Source organism: Rhododendron vialii, chromosome 1a, assembly GCF_030253575.1.
Source record: "Rhododendron vialii isolate Sample 1 chromosome 1a, ASM3025357v1".
NCBI classification, from domain to species: Eukaryota; Viridiplantae; Streptophyta; class Magnoliopsida; order Ericales; family Ericaceae; genus Rhododendron; species Rhododendron vialii.
This window is the reverse complement of record NC_080557.1, coordinates 39,204,270-39,226,572: the sequence shown is the minus strand read 5'-3', so window position 1 is coordinate 39,226,572 and position 22,303 is coordinate 39,204,270. Positions and strand designations below refer to the sequence as shown.

The following is a 22,303-nucleotide window of genomic DNA, read 5'->3' as shown; positions in this document are numbered from 1 at the left end:
GTGTTTTTTCTTTTAATGGATTTATCTTGATTTTTACAATCCCATTATGTTCTTTTTTACGCTATTAGAAAAAAGAAAAATATTTCGTAACAAAATGTTTCATCACAACTTTTTCCTTATTCACCAAAAAAAAATCTTTATTTTCGCTATTAGAAAGAAAGAAAAATGTTTCATATAGAGATTAACAAAGTGTTTCATAGCAACTTTTTTTTTTTTTGTAATTGCATAGAAAAGAACATATATAACGGGATTGTAAAAATTAAGATAAATCCATTGGAAAAAAATCGATGTAAAGATATTTAACTAAGAGATGCTTATCGAATTTCATAATGTTATCAGTAATATATTTGAAAATAATTTTTTAATTTCCTCAATACATTTTGATTATTCAATTAGAGAAAGATTTTAGGAGTGAGTTTGTCTTTGCAAAATAAAAAAACGTAAATTTTCTAAAATAGTCCCTCTTGTTTGTATTTTGTCTCAATTTCGTCCTTCTAAGAGTGAAATGTCAATTTTACCCACGAGTTCCGTTAGTTTTACTAACGCCGTCAGTTAGAGGGACCAAATTGAGACAAAATATAAACTATAGGGTTAAAATGACACAATTAATTCTATAGGGATGAAATTGAAATTACACGGAAACTAGAGGGACTATTTCTAAAATTAACCCTTGATATATACCATGAAAATCCGATGTTTATTGTTCTCGTCACTAGTAGGGTAATTTACACTAAAGGTTTTTTGGGATTTTTCTTGTTTTGCCTAATTTTGTGAATTCGGAAAAGTAAAAAATTAATTATGACTTTCACCCAAATATTTTTTCAAATATTCAGGATAAAGACCAAAAAAAACGCAAAATTTTTGTTTTGAATAAAAACGAAACAAAAAAATTCTCAAAAATCTTAGCGATTTTTTTTTTTTTTTGATTAGTGCAAATCTGATTAAGCTCAACCACATCTAGGGATGGAATCCCATACAACAACCAACAAATATAACCACAAAAACAGTCAATATCTAACAAAAGAAAACTATACAGGGAAGAAAATCCTATTAGGTAAACCTCATTGCTTGCATAGATATTGATTCTTCAGGGATTGCTTTACGTTTCTCCTTGTGCTTAGGAAATCTCTAACACCATTTGCAATGCCTTTCATCACCTGATCATGCCCCATAGCTTTCCCCTGGAAATTCGACAATTCCTCTCTTTCCAAAGCCCATAAACAACAGTAGCCAAAGAACATGTAAGACTCATACAAAAGAAATCGCATATCAAAAGAAATAAAGAATCACGCGATTCCTTATTTCATTTTCATGGCCCATTCCAATCTCATAGCAAAGTGACAACTGGAGCAAAATGTAATTCATTTATGATTATTATTATTTCTACACGTTCTAAATGAGATGTACAAAAATTCCTACATGATGAAAAAAACAAAAACTTATTCACGGCTTATGTGGATTTGTGCAATCACAGCCGTTCGTTTCCGCAATTAAAAGTTAAAATTGCTTTTCATTTTTGACCGGTCAAAATTATTTCTTACTGGTCAAAATTTGTTTTCAATCTGGACCCTTCCAAAAACACTTTGGACGCACGCGATTGAGCTCCGTAAACCCATTTTTACGGTATCCTCCGCAAAAAAGATATTCTCGATGAAAAATTATTTATTAGTGTTGGAGCATCGCACGCAATAGTACTCCAAAGGCCAAGACCAAGCTTCAAATTTCGTGTGAATGTGTGGTGGTGAAGGTCCCGAGAAAACCACGTGCGCGGAGGCACTGAGTAATCACTCCTAAATGACTGTTGGAACAATCTTTAATTAATCGATAGTCAAAAAAGAATCTGCAAAAGCTGAGAGATGGGAGTACTCATGAGAGACCTTTAAAAACTAGGCAAGTTGCCAAGTACGAGTATTATTAACAAGCTAGTTGGAGTCGAAAATAGTTGCCTAACCATAAGTAGCACGTGCGGCCATTCCCCAGTTTAACAAAGCTAATCGGACTCATAAATAGCTCCTATCCCATCCATGCATCACCAGTACTTGTACCCCCATCGGAACACCTACAAAAAGGGTAAGGGAATTTTCTACTCATCTCTTTAAAAGGGTACTCTAAAATTGTGAAAAAGAAACTGACATTATGAGATGCGGAAGGTATTTATAATTTTCTTTTCTCGATTGAAAAACTGAAAGGGTATTTTTCTTTGGAAGATGTTGTGATACATGACAATGGGAATATAAAAAGAGTTCATGAAAGAAAAATGAACGACTCGGATTCACATTGAGTGTTCCTTCTTCATGTATGTTATGATGCTGTGATACATGAACACTTTCATGTTCTTTCTTCTCGTATCTTACCATTCCTCTTTTTCTTCAGAAATGTTCAAACTTTAGTTTATTTGGTTTTCACAAACGCTTCGATTTAGTTGTGTTTTTATCTCATATGAGTACGACGAGCTCAAATTAATATGAAATCTGAATACCAATTTTTAACAAGTATCATCAGAAATTGCCCGACTTCCCATTGTCAATGAGCACATCGTAGCTGTAACGACCCGGATTTTTGACCCAATTTTTTTTAATACAAATTTATATTTTTAAATTTCTAATTCAATAATTAATTAGATTGAATAATTAAAATATATTATTATGTGTACAATCGATATTATTTGCATTATTGTATAAGATATGTATTTAAACTTTAGCTATACAGGGAATCAGTGATTCATATTCATCTTTTATCTTTCCTATCTAAATTCTAAGTAGAACTCTATTCAAACTAACTCTCCACTTCTCTATCTCTCATCCTATACATAAAAGCGTCCAGATACATCCTCACCATGTACATACATGCGTCCACATACATTAGAATTGAAAACCCCCCAAATGTGGCACTTGTCCCCTATCTTTTTATCATTATCAGTATCACTCTCCTTCCTCATTCCACCACTTCTACACTTATCCTCTTACCTTCTCACTACGTTATTCTCTCTCATTATACATACCCACATAAATTCGAATATTGAACACCAGTATATTATTTTACTCCCAGTTCTATTGTTGAGTCTAGAACAAAGAGAGAGAGAGAGAGAGAGAGAGAGAGAGAGAGAGAGAGAGAGAGTTGTGGCCACCGTGAGTTTCGTGGGCACACCGCTGCTGCGAGCCCTATCAGAGTGTCGCCGGACGCTGCCCCGAGATTTCAAAACCACCATGGTGATCTACAGACACCGTACAACACTTATCCGAACTTAGAATCGCGTTTGAGGTAGTTTTCCGGAAACCCAAAACCTTTATCTGCATTTTAATGGAGTTACTTAGATTTAAAGTTTATTGAAAATGATAACCTGCTGTTAGATTGTTAATTTATTTTTAGTCCTGTTTATATTAAAATTCAGTCCGGTTGTGCTGGAATGATTAGTGTTATACCCTGTGAAAATTTATGATCGTTTAACAAGTGTTTGATTGTGAAATTATTATTGATGATGCATTGTTGATTTGTATTTGAGTGGACGTTTACGTGTTTAATAAATTATTGAAGTAAATAAATGTTTATGAAATATTCACAAGAATATTTTACTAGTAAAAAATTTATTTAGATTGTAAACAAGAAATATTTTAGATTATATATTAGTTAATCTTTAACTCTAATAAATATTAACTAGAATAGTCTCTCATAATTTTATTGTTATAAAAATCTCATATTAATATTTAATATAGTTAGTAAATACTAAATTTGGCAATAAGTATTTTTCAATAAAGAAAATTAGTTTGTAAAATTTATGAATAATATGACAGTTAAAGAAAATGTTTAAATAGTAGAAATGTTTTATAAAATTTCTAAATGAGAGAAATAGACTTAATTTTAAGTGTAGTAATTAATTGTTTGACTGAATATTATTTTGTTACTCGTATGATTAATTCGATGACATGATTAATTTTATCGCATGGTTATGTGTTGTTAGTACTTTTAGTTGAAATGTTGAACCGCGTGATATTTTGTTGTGGCTGTAGATTGGACAAATAGGTTCCCGGGGTGGTTACGAGTAGTGAATCATGTAGACGATGATAAGTAAATGGAAAATGGTAAAGTGTTGGAAGTGTGATTGTGTGGATTGTGATTTGAGCCATGGTGATGGCAAGGGTAACCTATGGGGCCCTGTGTTGAAATGGGTTACCTGAGGGGCCCGGTGTTGTGACGCTAACGTATGATACGTCATGGAAAGTTTCTCTTCGAGGAAGAGAATGGGTCCCATGAGACGGTTATAGTTAGTGAGACGTTAATGTATGATACGTCATGGGAAGTTTCTCTTGGAGAAAGAGAATAGGTCCCATGAGACGGTTATAGTTAGCGTGAGGTAGTGGATGTCCGACCCTAATGTACGATACGTCATGGGATGACTCGATCCTCCTGTTATGGTCTTAAGTGAGAACATACTCGGTACATAACTTAGATGCGCTCACCTAGGACCCTGGTGCAGGACAAGCAAGAGGAATGGTGGACCCATGAGACGATTGTAGTTAGTGGATGTGGGAGGAAAGGATCTCGCGGAGAGAATCCTTAGATTACATGTAAGATGATGGATAGTAAAGAAAAAGATGATGTGTTATTATTTTGTACCTTCGGTGTATTATGAATTATTATATTGTTGATCTGCATATTGTGGTATTGGGTTTTAGGATTTCTACTTAGTGAATTATCACTCAGGATACGTGTGTATCCTGGCAAATCGTTTGCTTCGGCGTTCAATTTGCCAGAGTGTGCAGGATTCTACAGTGGAGCAGTTGATACAGGTGGGACCCTTGAAACGGAGTCTGGGCCAACGTTGCTTGGAATTCGTGTCAAAATTAGAGTCGCTCTGGAGTTGCTTTTATTAAGTAAATGTACATAGATTTTTGTATTATTTTGAAATTGTAATTTTTGTATAATAATAAATAAGGGCCTAATAGTTTGTAAAATTCAGTGTATTTTTGGGTTAATGCTCCCGAAATCTCTTGAGAAATCGGGGCGTTACAGTAGCAGTGACACTACGCAACAATATTACATGTTGTCCTCCTACAATTAACAAAGAGCATAATAGCTTTATAAACTTTCTATTGATAAATGATTGATGTCATTGTTGCAACTGATCGTACTCCTTCGTTAATACTCGGGCGATACATTTTGAGTACCACATATGGGTACCATTTATTGGTGCGGCTATTAAATGTGAAGTTCATTTAACCTAACAGTTGATGTGTCACATTGAAATTAATTGTTCGAAAACAAAATGTGACCTCGTACCATTGCTCGTATTAGTTTGGTGAATTTCCCCAAATTGCATTGCACATTCAACAAGTGTTTTTCATTACATGCTTAAAGAGCAGTCCTCCATAGATAAATGGACATATTACAACTACTGAATTCATGAACTGCGCGCCAAATACATAAACTTGTAGGATTAGTTACTTCAATTAGCTTATTGACTGGAGTAGTAATTTCTAGGCAAGTGATCATAATAGACCCCATCAAACTGCGCTTTGTGTTTGACGAATGTTCGTTCATGATGATTGATTAACGCGTATAATTTAACGCCTCCTGGAAGCAGTTTCCCTTTGGGCGTTGAAGAAAACAGCAGCAACAGGGAGCCCCAAACCATTCTCTTCTGCAAATCTTCTGGTGCTGAATCCATCCCTTGAAGTGGAACCAGTCACTGCCAGCAGTCTTCTCTTTTGCTTGAAAAGAACAAATACGTACCTGTGGATCCCTATGTTTGGCATTGGCATTTCATACTTCACTGCCTCTTTCCCTGCGTGTGTACGTGTATATGTATATATATAATATAAAAACCCGCTTGCTAAATAAGGTACCGTTCCTAAAAGGAAATAAGTAATTATATTTTAAGAATACAATTTCAAGCTCAAAAATTATGTGCTTATGCAAATAATTTTTCCATCAATATGGATCTTGTTTGATAGATCTCATTGAGATCTTTTATACAGTGCAAAAAAATTGAAAATTTATTTTTCATGTACATTATTTTTGAGTTTAAATATGTAAAGTAAATACATACTCCTTCCGTCCGGATTTAATAGTCATTTTTTAGACTTCGTGTCATTTTTCAATAGATTATATCTTCCAATTTATAATTTTTTATGTGATTTTGAAAATGTTGTATTATAGAACTAATCGAGATCTTTCATACAAGATCCATATTCGATATGAAATTCATTATAAATTCAAAAATATAATCGATTTTTTATCCGGTTAAAATAGAACTAGAGACAATTAAATCCGAACGGATGAAATATTTTTAAAAAAAGTGTTGAAACGGGGATAACTCCTCTCTCTCTCTAGGGGAATAGGAATTGGGAATACACATTTTCCCAAGAAAAAAGTAAGAGAAATTGAGAACACATACCAAAAGAGGAATCAGTTGTGCCTGGAATGTCAGTGATCATCCTGTGGGTTGGTCAAAAGCAAGTTTGAATTAAACATTAGTAGTACGACGTTGTTGAAGATTTTTAAATTAGAACTAACTTCTCAGACCTAACTTCTGTAAAATCAACTTTTTAGAGCATCTCCACGAGGAGAAGCGAATTGTAAGGTGTTGTTTTGCTTTCGCTTGTAGCCGTGGGTTGTGTTTCGATTAGGTTTTTGGGTGTTTTTAGTTAGGTTTTCCTCTGACTTGTTCTTGCTGTCTTGGATGGCGTGACTAGCGTCTTAGATGATTTTTGCCGGTGTACATGTCCTTGCCTCGTTTAACCTTTATAATCCTTTATAAAGAGATAACTAAAATTCTTTTGCTAAGAAAAAGAGAGAAGCGAATTTTTATACTTACCTATGTGACAAATTGAAGAGACATTCGTACTAGCGAATTTACTACTTCCTTTATTTATGATGTGCAGCGTGTGCTATGATGTGCACCATTTAGACCATCCGTCTCAGTAATTAATGATTCGGATTAAAATGAAATTTTTTCGGAAAAGAGTTAAAGTTTTTTAAAATATGAATCATCCATAACACTTTTAGAAGATTGAGATCACACAACACCTAGTGCTGCACGCCCCCCGATTCATTTAGAATATTGTCCATTTCATGTAGATGACTTGTCCAGTTGAAGAGCCATATCTCTTCAAAATGGCGTAGTCCATTCCATCATAAAATAAAATTAAAAATAATCGTGTAGCGAACTATCTTCTGCCCGCCCAAGCCCCAAATTCAAGAGGCTCTCAGAACGTCTTCTAGTTTCTCTGAATTTTCAGAATATCCTAAAATCTGTTGACAATAATTTCTGACAAACACTAATAATTGCTTTTAAAATCTAATTTTTTTTCTTAAATTAGTTCTTAGAATTTTCGCATATGGACACATAAATTCCTCTCCATTCATAATTTAGAAGGGCATACCAGTGCAAGTGCTCCTTCAGGTATGGATCACTAGGCCCAGGCACATCTGGGTCTGTCATAATCTGCATGGTGGCACATAAATGGGGGCTCAACTTCGATCCAATTAGAAATACAAAAGAAAGACATCCACACACACACACACACACACACACACACACACACACAGAGAGAGAGAGAGATGTACCAGTGTAAAGAAGGACCTCAAATCACCTCCATGAACTTCAACCCTGGGTTGAAGGGTCACAGCAGAAGGAAATAGCTCATGCCCATTACACACTTTTTTGTTCGAGTTGTAAGTGACACTCATTTTCACACTTGCAAAGAAATTATCAACAACATCTCCTATCACTCTTCCAACCACTAGAGGATCTGACTTTCTTGCCATTATGTCTATTGAGAGAGAGAGAGAGAGAGAGAGAGAGAGAGAGAGAGAGAGAGAGAGATTCTGATATCTTACAAGTTTTGTTATAGAGGAGTACTGGGATACAATTTATAGAAACCTGGTATTTATAGTACTGCTGAGAATCACCTTACTAGAAGAATACAATGGACAGGTTTGAACCAAATATATTTTTGAATTTTTTTTGGGTAATACTGGGCGTCTCATGTGAGCTTACTCGCACCTCAAACTAATTCCTACAGCCCCTCTCACAACTGTTTCACACCCGTGGGAGTGAGATGACTCCAAAAGTCACTGATAAAGATAATCGAATGAGATTTTAGAAGGAAGCAAGCCTCTAAATCCAATTAAGCCAAGATCACTTTGTCAATCCCTTGGAAACTATTGTAGATGCCTTGCCATTTTTTTTTTTTGGTCCTTATTCGATCAGTAAGTAAAAATTATGTTCAAAATTGGAAGATAATCAAATACTTGTATTTTTAGTCTGCATTATATTTCAATTCGGCCAATCGGCCCATCTTTATATTTTCACCAAAATCTGAAAGCAATTGTAATAACAAAAATAAATCAATTATGCGGGTATTATCACTATGTGTGAATATTGTCGCAAATTGTCTCTAAATGGTGAACCATGCTCATTAATGCTTTGTTTGGAAGAGTTTTTGAAAAAAAAAATTATGAGAGTAATAGGGATAATAAGTAGAGAGACATAGAGAGATAAATGATTGGAAGTATGGAGAATTTTTAAAAAAATATTTTTCAAAAAATAAAACAAACAAGGCATTAACTTTTTGGATTCGGGATGACCCGTTTTGGTGTGTCTCAATAGCCCTCCAGCTCCAAGAATTTGAGCCTCTTGTGAAGACTAATCTTGGCTTCGGTAATGATAGCTTCCGCCTTCCAATTTGCTTTGTCCGATGATTTCTATGGTTTGTCGTGATGGATTCCAATTTGTTTCTACCATGGGTCTTGCTCCGACGATTCCAAGGGCAGCTGATGGCCATTTATTCTGATTGAGCAGACAAAATCAAGGGGTACAGAGAACTCAATGGAACGCTAGCTCAAGTGAATCAATTTCTGTCTTTCCTCTGCTTTTTTTCGGGAATTTTCAACTTCTGTTCGGTTGACGTCTTGTTAACTGTTTTTTTTTCTTTTTTCTTTTTTCTTTTGGTCCACGTTAGGATGCATTTCTCTTGTCGTGATGCCTTTTTTTTTTGTGGTCCTTTTAATCTTTGTGAGAATTTCAAATATTAATAAAATTATTCTTTTTGCTGTTAAAAGAAAAAACGACTAATTCATGATATTAGTGCTGTGAGAACCTTTCTAATTCTAACTTATTCCGTAGGAACTTACCATAAAGTGCAATTTCAAGAAAGATTAATGGGGGAATAAAGGGGCACCACCAATGCCACTCTTAAGTGGCGAGAGGTCATTTCAAGTAAAGAGGAAATTGATTTGCACTAGATTTGTAAAAGATAAGAGAGTCAAATTGCTACATTTTGAGGATCAAAAAATAAAATAAAATTGCTACATTCGGAAGCCTAAAAATACTCCTCTTCTCCTTAACGTTTCACTTTGGTACGTACCGAGTACTTAAAAAGGATCTCTAATGGTACGAGCCATTTTTTTCAAGTCAAAGTTATATTTTGATTTTATTACAATTGTATTTTATCAGAATTTATCAAAGCTGCCCCATTGGTGGCAGAGGCCTTTTTTTTTTTAAACATTAATCAATCATGACCATTTGATCGCTCAAATCATTGCATTGATATTTGAACTTGAAAGCAAGCAACACACAAATGCCGATGTGGCACAAATAAACTTCGGTCATGTCCTAAATCCAAACTCGAACAAAGGATGACAAGATTTGCCATCATTTGTTCGAGAAAATGACCGACCATTGAAGAAGAGTAATTAGGTATTCAAGCCGCAAAACGACAATCGCTGGTTTGGCCGACCGTACTGGAGATGCTCGTCCCATATTTTTCAAAATCCAAGCCCAAGCACTACTCCTCTTCCACATAGGTTTATAGATAAGTTCTCTCTCTCTCTCTCCCAAAGGGGGGTCCGGCTGCCGAGAAGAGAAACCAGGGGGTCCGGGGGCGTCCTTAGGATATAAATTAGGGCAAATTTCACTGACCTCCCTTGAGGTTTCGAACACAATCAGAAACCTCCCCTGAGATTTTTGAAATATCACTGCCCTCCCCTACTTTTTCTAACATTACCAAGACTCCCCCTTCTGTTAACTTGTTCACAAACGGTGTTAACTTTTGTGGAAAAATGACAAAGATATCCTTGCTATTCCATCTCTCTGTCGCGTAAACCCAGCAAGAATCCTAATACCATTATACCAAATTACCAATGTGCATCACAGTTCCAACTTGGACATGGCTTGGCTCATGCCTTTTTTTTTTCCCCCTTCGTGGGTCTGTTCTTCTAAAGATAAGAACAATAGAAAAAATTTGCTCAAACACATCAAATTCTTATGCTGTAATCGGTAATTTAAAGTCACTAATAACTAGCGAAAAAAATTCCAACTGCTAATGTTTGATTAACTTAGGCCTACTTTCCCAAAAAAAAAGCCTGGGTTTTTTTTTTTCCTTATTCAAATTTTTATCTCATTTTTTAGTTTTTCATCAATATATATATATATATATATATATATATATATATTAGATTATTGGTTCATCTTGACGAAAGCAATCTAAAAACTTAAAATTATGACTTTTACCCAATTTATTTAGAAATATCTAAGATTTACACTTTTAGAGCTAAAAGTAAGTGCTAAAATGTGTTAAAGTCATAATTTTTCGCTTTTTTGATTCCTCTTGTCGAGACAAACTAATATTTCACAAAAGTTTGACACAAAACTAACAAATGTGAAAAAAAAAATTGAATAAAGGGTCAAATAATCAAACATTGGCAAAACGATTAAAGCTTGTAACTCAGTTGGCATCTCCTGATTCCCTTGGGAGACCAAGGTTCAAGTCCCATTGTGGGAGTTTGGAGGTTTAGGATTATGGACAACATCTGAACTCCTTGTGGAATAACTTATTAAACCACCAGCGCACCCACCCCCCCCCCGCGATGTAAACAATATTTGCACACAAAAAAGGGGTCAAATAATCAAACGTTGGACGGGCCTGAGTGCACAACACATGTTGTGTATCGCTTCCTTGTTGTAAGGAATAGTTTCCCCAAAAAAGAGCATGTTTTATTTTGTATTTATTCAAAAAAAAAAATCACATTTGTTAGTTTTATGTCAAACTTTTGTGGAATATTAGTTTGTCTCGACAAGAGAAATAAAAAAAGCGAAAAATTATGACTTGTACACATTTTAGCACTTACTTTTAGCTGTAAAAGTATAAATCTTGGATATTTTTAAAGTAAATTGGGTAAAAGTCATAATTTTTAGTTTTTGGATTGCTTTCGTCAAGATGAACCTATAATCTACACACACACACAAAAATTGATACAAAACTGAAAAATGAGATAAAAATTTGAATAAGGCCAAAAAAAAAAAAAAAAACCGAGGCTTTTTTTGGGAAAGTAGGCCTAAGTTAATCAAACATTAGCAGTTGGAATTTTTTTCGCTAGTTATTAGTGACTTTAAATTACCGATTACAACATAAGAATTTGATGTGCTTGAGCAAAAAAATTCTATTGTTCTTATCTTTAGAAGAACAGACCCACGAAGGGGGAAAAAAAAAAAAGGCGCGAGCCAAGCCATGTCCAAGTTGAAACTGTGATGCACATTGGTAATTTGGTATAATGGTATTAGGATTCTTGCTGGGTTTACACGACAGAGAGATGGAATTGCAAGGTTTCTTTGTCATTTTTCCACAAAAGCTAACACCGTTTGTGAACAAGTTAACAGAAGGGGGAGTCTTGGTAATGTCAGAAAAAGTAGGGGAGTGTAGTGATATTTCAAAAATCCCAGGAAAGATTTCTGATTGTGTCAGAAAACTTAGGGGAGGTCAGTGAAATTTGCCCAATAAATTAGAATGGTCAGAATTCCTGGACAAAATTAAATGTCCTTCCAATTGCACGTGTAGCAATCAGTGAATATAGATACGCAGTGGACACAAATATTCCCGGGCCTATAGACATTAGACTTAGACAGACGTATCTGAAGAGGAAACCAAGAATAGTGTTTACTTCTGGTGAGTAGTCGGGACTGGTGACCCTATGCGGCTATGCCTACTTTTCCCCCCCATCAAAGGTCCTAACATAATTAACACGTTCCAAGAGGTAGCAAAACTAAAGGAGAACAGTTGGATGAACTGAAGAGAGAGAGAGAGAGAGAGAAATAGTACTATTTCAACACTTTCCCTCCATGCATTGTGACAAAGGTTCAAAAACGAGTTTTGACATTATCACCACCATTTAATAATAACCTACGATTAATCTACACAACAATTGAAGAAACCTATGTTTGTATAACGGAAGGCCTAAAGATTAAAGTTAGAATCGAAAAGCGTCGTATTTAAGAACAACATATCATAGATTTATCATAACAATTGAGCCATCAAAAAGCCCAAACATATAAACCGTGTGACAAAAGTAGAAAATTTATTGTTTTTTTTTTTTTTTTGATCCGCTAGAAAATTTATTGTTCGAAGCCAAAAGAAAAAGTTGGAGACATGCATGCGAGATCGGTTGGTTTGAGAACTTTCAACTATCATGGGCAGTACTTTAATACGAGTGATTATTAATGAAGGCTCTTAGAGCATCGCGTGATATTGTTATGAGCACGTAATAATTTTTCCTACGGATACATGAGGGCCTTAGTATAAGAGGATAGAACCCGCAGACACGTGACCCCTTGTCTCTCTAGCTAGATCTAGTCTGAGGTACACACATTTCAACAGATTCTCTCCGTCTCAAAATGGATGACAATTTTAACGCTTTTTGCTGTCCCAAATTTATTGTCCATTTTGAAAAAGTCAAAGGGACCAAAAACCATTTATTTTCCACCTTTGCCATTCTCTAATTAATTAAGATACTAAAAAAAAGGGACAACAGAAGTAATGATTGTAGGGCATTCTTGGAACAACAATACTTCAATCACACACACTCACAATAGGGGCATCTAGATTTTGATTCGGATGTTCATCTTGAATCAGAATTGTGTATTTTTCAAAGCAATCGAGATATTGGTCACAAATAAAAAATTCACCTTTTAGAACAATCAATTCTTTTAAGTCTCATGGTCTATCCAGTGGAAAATGAAGATTCGTAAATAATTCAAAAAATACGAAAAGTGTCTACCCCTATTGTGAGTGTATGTGTGTGTGGTTATAAACTTATTTTTCTTGGAAAACTATAACTTGAATAGGGTAACGATTGTGTCTTTTTAAATTTTTTGGGAGGAGAAGAGAGCAAAGCTGCCACTCGAACTTGCTTCAGGCCGCTACTTTTGTGGAGGCCCAACTTTTTCGAAAGACTACACAACCTCAATTCGACATGTTCGGCTCTTTCAAGGGCCGAAAGGAGTGGCCTGGTCCAGAAGAGGAAAATGGACCATAGTTGTAGAACCTTTCAAAAGCTTTTGTAATGGAGTACGAGTAATTTCAAGGTTCTGTTCAGGTACTTCAAGAAAGCCCAAGATTTGCAATCAAAGAAAACGTAAGTTAGCAGCGCTGCACGTAAATTGATTGACGAAATGCCTCAAAGCTAGGGTTGCTAAACGAACCAAATAGTTGGAGCTTGGCTCGACTTTTGGCTTGTTCAAACTCATTTAAACAAAATATAAGTCAAACTCAATCACGTCTTTTTGTTTCTTTATGAACTCAAGCAAAGCTTGAGCATATAAGTGTTTGACTCGATAGACTCGTGAACAAAAAGGTCATTCCATAAATATTACAGATACAGGGATAGATTCATAAATGTCCCAAAATATGAGATCTGCGTCGGCCTTTCATATGTATATTTTTACTAGTTTTACAATACCATTGCATCCAAATAAGAAATATCCTCCGTGAGATAAGGAAATTTAAGAGTTTCAGGATTTTTAATTTAATGAATGTAGCTAGTAACTGAATTTTATGTTTATGTGTTTTTTTGGCCTAGATTAATGATGTTAGTTCTTTTTTATGTCTTTAAATTAGCCAGTTTTATTTTGGAACTCAATGAATCTAGCTTGAAAACTCGAAACTTTACGAGTTTAAGCTCATGCTTGAAATTAAGCTCGAGATTGATTTACATATTCCACAAGCCAAGCTTATATATCACGAACGCAAAATTTCAAGCTCGAGCCGAGCCTGAACAATTAATCTCAAAAAAATTCAAGCTAAAGCTAAGCTTGAACACATGTAATAAGGAGTCAAGACAAGCTTAAGCAATACCGTATTTGACTTGTTTGGCTCGATTAGCACCTCTACTCAAAGCTACGTGTGTGATTTGGTGCTTTATTATGGTTGTGCTAGGCATTGTAGGGGAAGCTTTGACGTAGTTTACTTTGACGGTCAAACCATTTGCTTTTTCGAAAAACATTAATAAACAACTCACTCACACATCATCATCGGCTAACGATTGATAAGTTTTCGCAATACGGTATCTTTACAAAATTGAAATTGAACCCACTTGATTGGTTATCGATTTGTATGAATCGGCCGTTGCGGGTTTCCTTCAAGAGTAAATAAATGTGTTATGAGGATTGGATGGTCTTTGCTTGATTATTCTTATGTCATGCTGTATGGCTGTAATAATCAGGAGGAAATCCTCAGAATTATGTGAATGACGATTAAAATCAGTTTTTTTTTTTTTTTTAAACTTTTCAAAAAAAAATCAGATGTTTAGGTTGCGTTCTTTTGAACTTAACTTAAATCTGAAAGTTTTATCCTTATTTGAATTTTTTTTCGCATTTGTTAGTTTTGTGCTAATTTTTTTTGGATTATTGATTCGTCTCGCGAGAGGAATCGGAAAAGTAATTTTTTTAAAAAAATTTTACCCAATTATTTTGAGAAATAACCACTTTTTAGGCCAAAAAGTAACAAAAAAATTTGGCACAAAACTAACAAATACAAAAAAAAATTCAAATAAGGACAAAATTCTCAAATTTACACGCCCAGGGGTTGCCCTACTGGTTCGGGCAGATGCCCAGTCTTTGGGAGTACTCTTCAAGGTCTGGGGTTCGATTCCCCACTGGGTGAATATCCTGAAGTAAGTGGGGGGCCGTGACTGGTGTGGCCGCGCTAGGTCCCTTGGAGGTTTGGATTGCACAATCGGGTCTATATAGTGGCTTGACTGTAGGATTGTTCCTCTGTTATCCAAAAAAAAAAACACAATGAGAAATGCTAGCTGCAAAGAAAATGGGCAAAGAAAATACCCTTAAAGTGTACATGAACGGCTCAAATGCTCTGCACAGTGAATCTGAGTCGCTCATGTACACTTTAAGGATATTTTCTTTGTCCCTAGCACTCTTCAAAAACAATCCTAGATTTGAGTTCTTAAGAACGCAGCCTTAATTAGGTGGAATATAGCTATACAAGTCAAATATGGGGAGAAAACACACACAAGGAGTAAAAACCACTTGTTTTAAGATTTCAAGCCATCTCCAATCCAATCAAAAAAGAATAAAAACCACTTTGAAGGTCGAAACTGTTAGCTCATTAGAAAACATTAAACACTTCACACATTATCATCGGGTTACGATTGATGAGATTTCGCATTACGTTTATCTTGAAAAAAAAAATTTTTTAAAAATTTGAACCACTTGATTGGTTATTGTTTTATATGAATCTGCCGTCCGGAATTCCTCAAGAATTATGTCTTGTGAGGATCGAATGGTCTTCGTCTGATTATTATTATAGCATGTTGACATGTTGTATGACCGTAATCAGGAGGGAATCCTCAAGTTTAGGTGAATTACGAATAATGGCATCTACAAGTCAAACATGGGAGAAAACACTCAGCTTGGATGGCGGAAATTTATGGGAAGAATGGGAATGTAATGTCATACTTCTATGATTTCGATGTTTGGAAACGACGACAATACAAATATGATGTCATACTTCCATGACTCCCACTTTCGGAATAGGAAATAAGAATGTGATTTCTCCGAATAACACATTCAACTAAGAATTACATTATCAGATTTGAATGGTAATTTGATCCCTCTCTAACCCATGGTAATTCCAGATGCCTAGCGCAATCAATAAAAAAAAGAAAATGTTGACCGTAATAAATTTCCAAAATAGTAATTAATTCCTGAATAAATTAACTGAATTCATATTTAAGATTTCGGTTATCCAAAAGTAGCCAAAAGAATAAAACCTTGTTTTCTCAGAAACAATCAGTATAGATTTGAGAGCTTGCATCTGTTCTTGGCGCCATGTGAGGAAGTCCGATGAGAACATGGTTTTTTGCTTTCCACAAATGCCCCAAGCACTTACTAATAGTGCCTGCCCCATCCTTTGCCCCTTCCCAACCGCCGCAACACAACGGCTCCGACGAAATAATGCAAGATGCCAACGGCCTTCCCCGGCTTCCACAGGACACACGCCACTAGGCGGCGCCGGAAATTCACAGGCTTCCCAAAATTGCTGCATCATTCCATTCACCCGAAATCGCTGCGCCATTCCATTCTCCTCATCCGCGGAATGGAACTCCGGCAGCCAACGAAAAAGGTTGACAAGACGAGCCCATCTACGTACTCCGTTTCCCGGCAAAGTGGTTCTACGCAGAGAAATCCAACCGCCAAAAGCGTACCTGTCTGACTCTTCCCTCCGCCATCAATCTGCCCAACATAAGCCCGAGACAGGTAACACTTTCCCCCTTCCAAAGACACACCAGTCCAGCACAGTCATCCACTCTGCCTTCACCGTAATTTTCGTACACAAACTGTTTTACGAAAGTTGCCTTTGAGTTCCTTGGGCTTGGCGAAGACCATTTCAGTTCCTTGGGCTTGGCGAAGACCATTTCAAGAGGTAGTAAACTTACAGAAATTAATTGGCGAGAACGTAAAATGGTTGATTAGGAGCCAAATGCCCTATAATTTTATCCGTGTTGAATAACTTTGTCGTTATGATGACAGAATCACAATTTTCTTGTTTTATGATATCATTACATACTAGGGTGTTGCTAGCAAAAAGTCTGGGTCATGGGACTCCAATCATTGATTAAAAGAAAAAAGAAAAGAAAAGAAAAAGGCACTCCACTTAAGCCTTACTTTCATCTAGGCCTGGCCCTGAGAGTTTGAAGGCCCCAGGCAAGATATGAAAATGGGGCCTTTCATATTTTTCTATATAAATTAGTTGTTCAATATGGGAGGCAAGATTGCCTTGTGGCTTAGTGGCATGTTGCTTTGAGCATGTTTCGGTGTCCTAGATAGCGAGTTTGACTCTCAACGCCATCAGTTTGAACAATTTTTTTGCACAACTTCAAAAAAAACTGCTTGAAAAAATGAGGCCTCCATGGATTGAACACGCGACCTCAAGGCTAAAGGGCGTAGATATTACCACCACACTACACTCTCTTATTTGAAAAATGTTTGACATACATCATATTTAACATATTTTGCCTGGTGGTCCTATGCCTAGGACCGGGACTGCTTTCATCACTGATTGCCGCATGTTATGTCTAATTTGGTTATTGTGCACTCCCACATTATTTGTAGTGCGTTGTTTGTCCCCGAACAATGTCGATATGGTTTCTTTGCCCCTCAGAAAAAAGAAAAGGAAACAAGATATGATCTCTTATCAACTTTGCAATATTTTCAAAGTTCTAATAGATAGATATCCACCAAAGGATTTATTCCCTTTTCCGGTAAATTTTCCCGTACTTCATGGATGACATGGTGTTTGATATCCCATTCTTGTTCTTTGCCAATTTGGCTATCTCCAAATGCCATTGTTTCTGTTAAAAAAAAAATCGACAAAATAGAAGGTTTGGATTGCGTTGGAGAAGATGAAATTGGTCAGAGCCGCATTCATCAAAGGAAGAGATATGTTAGGTTTACACCTTAACAAAGATCAGAATATATTTAAAAGACCATGCAAAATAGGAAGAGGAAATGCAATGCACATAACACATCTCTGAACATAAATCATGGTTAGCAATTTCTTTGTAATAAAATTTGCAGAAACAAAAATAATGTATCGTGAAGACCTGCTCAAGCAAATATTCTCCCAATGATTATTTCGCATGCTATCTTTTTTCATAATTTGTTTGCGCTTCTACATACATTCATGTATTTTAGATTCAATTTATAATAATAAGGATTTTGTTTACAAGGAAACAAATGTCAGCTATTTTTGTAAACTTTTGATCACAATTGATGTTTTGCTCTTTAAAAAAATTCACGCTTGGGATGATGTTTCCTTGAGTCTTTAGTTTTTGAGTTCCTCCTTTTTTTTCCATTTGGTTCGTCTGTACCGTCTTCTCACTACCATACCCAGCTCCAAAAACATTTACACTGTCAATGGCTGGGCAAAAACAAACATACCACGGCAAAACCACTAGTCCACTCAAAATACTAAACTTCATTTGTAAATTTTCAGGTGGGTAATTCGGTTTGGTACACTTTTGTTCTTTTTTTCCCTTCCCCTAGATTGCAATATATTGTTGGTTAATTAATACGGTAATAGTGTTGAATCTTATCAGGAATGTTTGTAACTGCAATTATTGTGTTGGCTGTGAGTGTTCTGGTCGTGCGGGCTTATCAGAAAATACAGCCTCCCCCTCCAAAGATATGTGGATCCCCAAACGGTCCTCCTGTTACTTCCCCAAGAATCAAGCTTAGCGATGGAAGGTATCTGGCATATAGAGAGAGGGGAGTCCCCAAGGAAAACTCCAAGTATAAGATAATTCTCGTTCATGGGTTCGACAACTCAAAAGACATGATTTTAGTGGCTTCCCAGGTACAATCTGCAAGGCATATAAATTACTATTTGAAGCTCAAGGGAATAGAAAACGTTTATTTTTGTGATGATTTGTATTCCAATTGCTTTAGTTGTTTGGTGGTTGTCTTAGGAAATGGGATGAAATCCCATATCTTGACCCTAGGCTGATGTATAATTGGTGCAGGTTCTAACACAATTATAACAATATGATGTTGTCTAATTGTGGTCCTTGTACGTTCAATGGGACTCTATCAGTTGCATCTAAGGATGCAGTTTGTGCGTTTAATAGTGGGTTTTTTCCTGTCGTTTTTCTCCTTTGGCATTCCCCTTACTATTGTTTTTTCTTCTGGGTAATTATGTTTCTCATCCAGGAACTAATTGAAGAGTTGGGGATATACTTTCTTTCGTTCGATAGAGCAGGGTATGGAGAAAGCGATCCAAATCCGAAGCGATCGGTTAAGAGTGAAGCATTTGACATACAAGAACTTGCTGACCAGTTACAGTTGGGAGATACTTTCTATGTACTTGGATTCTCCATGGGAGGTTATCCCATTTGGGGTTGTCTCAAATACATACCCCACAGGTATCATACTTACTCTAACGTTGGCTTCCTAATTATCCCCTTGTCATCTATGTGAGTTGTATTGATATTCTTTGCTAGAGAGAAAAGGTCAACAAAAATGATAATTCCTTTTAATTGTGGTCAACCTCAATATGCTGCAAAATTTATGTGTCTCACTAGAATGAGAGAATACCCAACTATGTTACATGGATTGTTTGGAATGCATGAATTACCCGTGTTGGGAAATCAACACTTGGGTAAGAGTAATTGGACACATATCTGACTTTTTTAGTTGGTCATTCACCAAAAACATTTTGAAACCAAGTTTAGATTTATACGTAGAACTGCACTATGTAGGAAATGGTCTATGATACCTTGTAAACACGATTTACCTTAGAAAATGGAACGCAGATACTCTAGGAATCTTCAGTGCCATCATGTCCGGGACAGGTTGATGAATCCGACACTAGGACCTGTACTCATACTCAATGCTTGTCTCAGAGTTCATGTAACGCAGATGCTCAAAATATTGGTATCTTGTTTCTGGTTTGGTAAGCAGCATTGTGTTTTTTCCACCTTTTACTGCAGGCTTGCAGGTGCTGCTCTAGTTGCTCCAGTTGTCAATTACTGGTGGCCTTCCTTTCCTTCCAACCTGTCGAGGGAGGTCTTTAAGAAACAATTTTTGAGAGACCAATGGAGTCTTCGGGTAGCACACAACATCCCGCAACTACTCTACTGGTGGCTGACACAGAAATGGTTCCCTTCCTCATCCCTGATTGAGGACAACCCTGAAATTTCAAGCACGAATGACAAAGCTATCATCGAGAAGATGTCAGAAATTCCCACGCCACATCAGGTAAACTGGCTACTTTTCCATGGGATATTGCTGTCTTTTCTTAAAAAGGGGATTGCTATAGTTTATTAACAAGGGGAAAAATAACGGGAAGAACCATGGGATTTTAGCTTTTAGCAGCCTCTGGTGCAGTATATGGACATTTCACAGGCATGCGTGGAAGGACCTTTTACGGTCGAAACTCAAACTAGGCATTTGGTGGCCATTAGAAGAACGGAAAATTTGGCTGCTATGATGCATTGATGCTTTAGCTTAATTTGAGGTAGAGGTCGCACCCAAATCCCAATATCAAGCCTCGACATTTACGTCATGTCGTTTCTAGTCCTCCATAAACTGAAGCTAACATACAAAATGTTGGGCCACTCAATAAGCTCGATTTGATTCCCATATAGACCTCTTTGTGCACTTGTTACAAATTGTATGCCAAAACATACATATTGAGAGCAATCCAGTGGTCATTAATCTTTAAAGCCAAAATCATTTTCCCTTAGCTACAGTGTCGAAAGGCCCAAAAATGGCATTCCTCCGCTCCTTTAAATGCCACTTTGACTGAACGACCACCAACGACTAAAAACTCATGTGTCAAGTTTGGCAAATCCGTACTTGAAGATAAATTCAGCACAAGAATTGGCTTTTCGGAAATTCGGGCAAAGGATTCGCTCAACCAGTACAGCTGCACTTTTGCTCATTTCTGTTAGATTTTCAAAATGCCAAGGCATTTTCCAAACCAGTGGAGATACTCCCAAGAGAAATGTTCAATTTGTTTGGCATTCCAGTTGAGGCAAGTCCTAAGGATTCTTGGTTATGCTGGTTTTTGTTGTCATTGCAGAGCAAGGTTCGACAGCAGGGGCTTTTCGAATCTCTCCACAGAGACGTAATGGTGGGCTTTGGAACATGGGAGTTTGATCCAATGCATCTGACGAATCCACTTCCGCAAACCAGTAGCTCTGTCCACATCTGGCAAGGTTATGAAGATCGGATCGTGCCGGCCCAGCTACAAAGATATGTTTCCTCTAGGCTTCCCTGGATTCAGTACCATGAGGTTCCGGATGGTGGACATTTAATCTTGTATGACAATGGTATATTCGACTCCATATTAAGAGCACTTCTGCACTAAAAAATGAAAAATCATTGTATAGATTTCTCTAGCCCGGAGGATATACTAGGATCAATCGAGCAGCCTTTGTTTACTTGTACTTTATTAGTACAACAAGATCGTTCAAATGCGCTGAATATGCTTTGCAAGGTGCAACGTAATTTGTAGTATGTAAGCTTTGAATTTCTATGTTCAAGCTGTTGATAAGCTTGAATTTGTAGTAACCCGAATTTGCCTTGTTTAGAAGTCAAGGTGTTTGTTTAAATAAATGTTGGAATCGCTTATTATCGAATAATTCATGTCAAAATTGTGGATTTGAGGTGGACTCACAAAATGAGAGTTTGAAGGGGTATGGAGTGGAGCTAATCTACTTGACTATTAAGTTTATCAATAATTCTATAACCACACTCATTTTACACACCCACACTCACTAGAGTGTGTAGTGTGTGTGGGTGTGTATTTGAGTGTGTGTTTGGGTATGGTTGTAGAATAACTCGTTGTGCAGTGGTGTGCGGAGCATCTCGAATAATTCATGTCAAAATTGTGGATTTGAGGTGGACTCACAAAATGAGAGTTTGAAGGGGTATGGAGTGGAGCTAATCTACTTGACTATTAAGTTTATCCCTATTTCAAATTAATTATAACAACCGTTTATATAGTAATAGTATTTCTGTAAATTTGAGGATGGTGCTGTGCAGTGGTGTGCACAGCATCGTGCTGCGAATCTCTGAGCTGTCGGATCGTGCATCTAACGGCTCGGATCTCATCTCGGCAATGAACTGTTTTCAATCATTAGTTGCCGAGATGAGATCTTAGCTGTCAAATGCACGATCTGACGGCTCGAAGGTGCACAACACGATACTGTATACCTCACTGCATAATACCAACCCGAAGTTGTATTTTTTCCATGCAGTTGTTTTTATACTTGTGGAAGGAGCAACCCCCACATGGCTTTGTCCTAGCTTTGAGAAGCAACTTGATTGGCCAGCCAATGTACGCACGTTATAATTAGGAGTGCCAAAACTGCCAATATTCACATTACCCATTTGACTAGACAGCGTGACCAATATTATTACCCATTTCACTTCACTTACACAGATGGAGGCAATGCTATATATTCACTTGAATTTGAATACCTTCGGAATAATATTCAAAGAAAATTTATA

General features: G+C 36.5%; 2 protein-coding genes across 2 annotated transcripts; one reads left to right on the top strand and one right to left on the bottom strand.

The window, feature by feature from the left end:
- Nucleotides 1-5,292: 5,292 nt before the first annotated feature.
- LOC131329316 (CEN-like protein 2) lies at nt 5,293-7,867 on the bottom strand. The gene is made up of 4 exons (XM_058362434.1): nt 7,567-7,867; nt 7,383-7,444; nt 6,395-6,435; nt 5,293-5,782 (listed from the first exon to the last, which is right to left on the bottom strand). The coding sequence occupies exons 1-4, from the start codon at nt 7,765-7,767 to the stop codon at nt 5,562-5,564; spliced, it is 525 nt and encodes a 174-aa protein (XP_058218417.1). The 5' UTR covers nt 7,768-7,867; the 3' UTR covers nt 5,293-5,561.
- Nucleotides 7,868-16,033: 8,166 nt separating this feature from the next.
- On the top strand, nt 16,034-21,432 carry LOC131329228 (uncharacterized). The gene is made up of 5 exons (XM_058362353.1): nt 16,034-16,546; nt 18,388-18,644; nt 18,998-19,209; nt 19,777-20,044; nt 20,871-21,432. The coding sequence occupies exons 1-5, from the start codon at nt 16,141-16,143 to the stop codon at nt 21,156-21,158; spliced, it is 1,431 nt and encodes a 476-aa protein (XP_058218336.1). The 5' UTR covers nt 16,034-16,140; the 3' UTR covers nt 21,159-21,432.
- Nucleotides 21,433-22,303: the final 871 nt, after the last annotated feature.